General features: G+C 40.8%; 1 protein-coding gene across 1 annotated transcript in view; it reads right to left on the reverse strand.

Moving 5' to 3' along the window:
• Nucleotides 1-5,693, reverse strand: part of MYH10 (myosin heavy chain 10) — a gene marked incomplete at both ends in the record, with an annotated part of 68,819 nt that extends 63,126 nt beyond the window's left edge. Inside the window, 2 exons of the mRNA XM_082008145.1 lie at nt 1,629-1,656; nt 5,591-5,693. Of these exons, the coding sequence (XP_081864271.1) occupies nt 1,629-1,656; nt 5,591-5,693 (131 nt within the window). The remainder of the gene's footprint in view (nt 1-1,628; nt 1,657-5,590) is intronic.
• Nucleotides 5,694-6,000: the final 307 nt, after the last annotated feature.

Below are 6,000 nucleotides of genomic sequence, written 5' to 3' on the forward strand. Positions count from 1 at the left end.
ATTCACTAAATCCTGTAGCACTGTCATCCCAACCTTTGTGGTCTCGGCTGACCATGTAAAGGAGTGCAAGGTTCATGCATAGGCACAAAACGTGAAGCTACTTCAAAAAAATTCACCTGGGGCAAGCACATACTGTCGAAACATCCACAAACACCCAAGAACAAAGCATTTCTTTTTGCTCTGGGATCCCATCCCTGCTTTGAGGGCTGTTTTGTACGTTGCACATGAAGTAGTCATCACATGAAAACAGAAGCCTAACTAAGAGCAGGAACCACAGACCTAGACAAGCTTGTGTTAAATGGATCAACTTTTATCGTAACTACAGAACTCTATTTGCTTCTGTGTCCTTAGGCACCATGAATCTTGTATTCATAGTATCCATGGTTCAAAAAAGTGTGGCTTGAAAGGATCCACCTTCAGTATTGTATAGAGTTGATAGTTAAGGCACTTCTGTAGGAAGCAGGAGATGAAGATTTGAATCCCTCATGTCAAGACAGAAACTGAACCCAGGTCTCTTTCCAGTAATTAATCTAACCATCGAGCTATTTCAGGAAGCAGACATCCTCACAAACTATGGCCTCAATGCAGCTGGTATGTGCTGGCACACAGTATGGTCAACTGATCACATAACCAAGTCAGAGGCATGCAAGCTACCATACTTTCCCCTCTCTCCCTCAGATAATTGAATATGTTCAGTTATACCCAAGCACTTTCAGAATGGAGCCAATCTGTGGTTTCACAACACAGATGAACCATCCTAACCCCCAGACTGCTACCAACAGGGACAGTTCCCCTCCTGCATGTTCTTACCTCCTGTTTCAGGCTAGTACTCCTCTCAGCCCACAGAGTGCTGACCCAGAGAACTAAACTGCTGAAAAGCATCATTTTGTGGCAAGATCGATTTTATGCCAGGTTCGCTCCCTGAACTAGCTTATCATGTTGGCAGCCAACCCCCAATGCTGGCCTAACAGGCTGCAGAAACATACAGCCTGTGTGGGAGAGGAAAGGAAATGGGATCACCCCTTTTAACAGCAGCCCAGAGACAGATCAGCTCAATAGCATCGCAAGCCTGAAAGCACATTCGTACTCTTCTGGCTACCCCACCGTTGCATTTCCAGATCCCAGAGGAATTTAAGCTGAACCTACAAGTTTGCTCCTGGGTGGGGCAAATTCAGGTGCACACAAAGAAAGTAAAAGGAAACCTTAGTGTCAACTTGCTCAGAGTTCTCCCGTTTGAAGCAAATCCAAAGCTAAGCTGTTGCTCAGCAGGCTTTCTAGACCAACTTTTGATTCATGTCCCCCTCGGGCACTACACATTGAGTAGTTATGGCACAGCAGTTCAGACAGATGTACACTTTTTAAAGCTTTTTGTTTCTGATTCAGATCTCTTGACTGACATTTTTAAACTACATTTCTTGAATGGCACGTGCCTATAAAACTTTCACTAAGGTGAATTAAACTATTAAAAGAATATATCCCCACATTAAATATCACCTTATGCTACATCTTTAACCATTAGTCACTACCTGTCAAGATTAAAGACCAAGTTTTGACTACCTCAGCTGTATCAAAGACCCCTTTCACAACACAGATTTCCAAAATTGCCCAAATGAAAAGTGTTCACTTACGTGCAGAGAATTGATTGGTCCTCACGGTCTGTAAAACAAGAACAAACATGGTTATAGTTTTTTGTTTATACTGTCCTGTAATTTACAAGATAGTTTCTCTTAAATGAATATTCAAAAAAATTCAGCTTTTCAGCTTAACAATTCTAAGGACACTCTCAAGCAATTTTAATAATATCCCTTAAATGTTCCAGTTCACAGCCCCCCAAACAACAGCTTAGACATTCCTACAAGTTCTGCCATTTCACATAAAGCCAAAAATTTGGTTAAATTCAATAATAATCCACAGTGATATTTTTAACCATATTTTCAGACAAAGCTGGCCCAACATCTTTTATTCTGTAGGCACCCTTTCCGAGATTAAATCAAATTTAAAGTCTTACCTATTAAGCAAAAAAAAAAATTTCAAGTACACAGTACTAATGACCAGACGCTTGGAAACAGCGCTAACATCTCCAGCAAACAAAAGCTTTACTCTACATTTTTGTTTCTCCTTTTTCAAATGAACATGCAAGCCTGAAGTGCTTCCATAATATAGCTTATTCATTAAAGACTTGTCAAAAGGACATCCAGAGCCAAACTCCACAATACGGTGTGGCTCAGCACTTTTGTGACACCCACTGCCACACTCACGTCCTTTGAAAAGAATGCCTGAAGGTCAGTTATACCCTGCAAGAGCTATTTCATAATTACAGGATCTTTACAGAACATACTTCAACATCATACACTCTATATTAAAAATTATATAATCAAAACATTCAAATATACCTGCAAAAACGTAAAATGTTTCAGTTAAAGGTGTTCTCCGCTCCCTGTTTGAGCCAGGGTTTCCAATGAGTTCAACATCTTTTGCATAAATCTGCACCACAAAGATCTTGCTTTTACACTTGAGCTGTTTGTCACTAGCTCCAAAAGGACACAATCTCCTCCTGCAAGCTCAGAACTTCAAACAGGTTTTCTGTTCTGATTGGTAACTTGCAATGGATTACTTTGTAATAAATAAAAAATAAATTAATTAAATAATAATAATAAAAAATAATCAAGCTTTGTTTTGTTCAAGTGTAAAGCTCAGGACTACATGTTAGGCTCCCGGCCGGTCTCCACATATACCCCTTCTACTTGAACACAAGGCTCCAATGGACCACAGAAAGGGAGCAATTGGTATGTGATGATCATTGCCTCTTCCAGGACACAGAGTTCATTACAGCAGGATGAACAGGCAGCTTCAGTTGTTACACGGCAGCTTCCCCACACGCTTAATAGGTTTGAAACATATCTATGTCCATATATACATCCTCAATACACTCATGACACTAAGCAGAATAATGTAAACAACATTTCACACTGTTTCTAAGTGGGTCCAGAAAAAGTACTGTTAAACTGAGTTGCAAATTACTGCTGAGTTTTGCAGACTGTATGAAACCGGTCATCCTACCTGTGTAACGAGCTGAGTTCACAGCGCTCTTGGGTAACAATTAGTATTGAAGCAGAACTTCAACTTTAGCTAGGTAGCACGTAAAAAAATAATATAAATAAAATCCAGCAGTGAGCTGTGTTTCCCCCCATTTCACTGCCTGATGAACCACTCAGGTACAAAACCAGTTTGTGTTCAGCCCCATCAGCTCCTTGAGCAGGCTGGCAGCACAGCAGCCGAAACTCAAGCTCCAGCAGCCAGGCAGGATTGCCTAGAGCCTGGCTCTAGGTCCGCGCGGGCTGCCAGGGCGCCTGGCAGCCGAAGTGTACAGCCGGGATAGAGCCGGGCTGCTGCTGAGGGGGCAATAGGGCCGTCCCCTTCCTCCAGCTGTGCCAGCACTCATGTCATCAGCGTCGCACAGCCAAAGGACGAGCAGAAAAGCCGCTGACAAACTGGGTTTTGGTCTGATTTGTATTGAGCTGAATCAGTGCCCTCACACACTGTACAAAAAGCTGTACTGGTGGAAGGGAGACCCAAGAACCATTTTCTACATAACAGCCCCAATTTACCTTAGATCAAAAGGCTATGTTCATATGGACACAATGCATCTAAAAAAGGCAAACCAGCTAAAAAAAGACCTGGTCTCAGCAAAATACTGTTAATTAGTTTATGAATAGAAGGTTTGAAAGACATGCCTTCAAAGCAGGCAGATGCTACTACACGTTGCCACAGCGGGCTAAACCAGAGGCTTATGGACTGCATCGCTAGCAAGTTTTAAACTACATTTTATCATCATGTATGATGGAAAATATGAGGTGCTTTCTGACTGAAAAATGTTAAAAACATGCAAACAGTTGTACTTTGAACCTCTTGCACTAGCTTGTTCAAGAACGGTAAGAAATACAAGTGATCCTCTTTGCCATTGTGCAAACTGCATTGGGCTGCACGTTACCAGGAGCACAAGTCAAACGCTGCACCCCTGTGACTGTCCCCTGCAAGATATTAGCTGCAAAAATCCAACCTATAGAGTAATGAGCAAAGCAGAGTGATTATAGTAGGAGAGAGCAGAAGAATATTAGTTTAGAGTATTAAAAGTGGGAAGGGAAAGAAAAGAAAATTCAAGAAGTTGGTGATGCTTCTGGCAAGACTGCAGGGATGGTGCCAGGTCATTTCCTACATCTCCATGATACATAGCAACTCCTGTACAGGCACGCCAAAAAAAAGGGGGAAGCCTGTGACTGCAAGAAATAAAAGCTGAGAGTAGGCAAAAGCAGTGGCAGTATGACAACAGAAATGTTACAGAAATGTTAAGAGAACACTCTAAAAAAGTTTATATTCCTCTGGTTTGATATACAGCAGCTGGTCAAGCAAGTCCTACCAGAAATAACTTTTTGGTACCAGGAGACAAACCCTAGAACTCCAGCAGCCAGATGTACTGTATGCCCAGTTGTCAACATAAACTAGAAAAAAGTGCAACTTTCTGATCCTGACCTGTTTCCAGGGTCAGTGACTCATGCGCTTCACAGGCAACTCCACATGCCAGCAAAAGAACCAAGATAACGTAGGACAGTACAAATAATTTGTTCTTTTAAAAGAACTTGCTGAATGAATGCCAGGTTGGTAACATGAGTAGAGTGGAAAGTTAGTATTTCTTACCTTTAATATTTATTGAGACATTTTCTAAAGCAACAACTACATTTCCCCCTTTCTCACTTCCCAAGAATAACTTCTCTCTGTAATTCTGTCACTGTAGCTAGGCCACTTTGACAAAAAAATACAGTCTCCTCTAAACTACAGCTCTTCAGTTTTATCATTTCTTAAAAACCGAAGAACACAGGTAACATTTGCCCTGAAATTGATAGTTTATTCGACGGCAACACGTATTTATCAATGCTTTGTATTATGATGTATTTTACCTGTCAGTTTACCATGCAGACCTAGTGTTCCACAACATGCAAGACACACTCCATAAATTAATTTTCTTACCCAATTAGTCCTAGAGAAAGCCTGCAAGTCCCAGACAGTGGTATGTATTTTGTCATTGCCAGAAGCTCCAGAAAGTGCAACAGAGCTTTTTTTTTTTTCTTCTATGTCCAGGAGCCTGAACTGACACAGATGTTATGAATAAGTTACCAGGTACTCAAGTATGTTACTCCAAATCCATTTTTCTGTGTCCATCTGGACTCTGAAACTTCCACTTTCACAGTTTGTAAAGACAACAACAGCAAGCCTCAGATTTTGCCTTCTGATCACTTATACAGCTAATGGCCAGTTCCAGCATCTAGCACTCAACTAATAGTAACAAAAAAAATATAGCTGGAAGGCTCCAGATGCTGCTTTATGCACTGTCAAATGGCGGATATCTTTTGTCCCAAGAAAAAGAGCTGATCGCTTTGGACTCATTCTGAAAAAGATCTGACAAGATGACTAACATGGAAGAGTTATTTATGGTTTGTTTGTTTTGATCTTCTCCTCCCACAAATAACACAATTTATTTGCAGTCTTGATTGCAATGCAGCTGGTCCCTTTCCTAAAGGCTCTAACTACATACCTGTTAGCCTGTCTTTTGAAAGAACTGAGCCTTTATCTGGCACTTTTGCCAGATTTGTTATCTGGGGAAAGGAAGAAGCACTAAACTTCTCATCTTTGGACATACACCTCAACAATACTTTGAAAAAACTGTGTGGTTCTCTGTGACCCAGCTTCAACCTGAAGGGCAGCAGGCAGGCCACAAAACAGATTTTTTTTATGACAGAGAACATGCCTAAATCTTAAAAATAATCTGCCATCCTTTGCAAAAGTTTTAATAGCAACTTTTTATTAAAGCCACAGAGTTTTGAGATGGTTGTTCATGGAAACCTAAAAAATATTTGGAAAACACTTAAGTTTCTACATAAGTCTTGTGATTTTTAAAAACAGACCAAAACACTTCTCTCTCCAGCAAACTCTTCATGAGATAAC

This window comes from Phaethon aethereus (genome assembly GCF_964289735.1).
Source record: "Phaethon aethereus genome assembly, chromosome: 18".
Taxonomy (NCBI): domain Eukaryota; kingdom Metazoa; phylum Chordata; class Aves; order Phaethontiformes; family Phaethontidae; genus Phaethon; species Phaethon aethereus.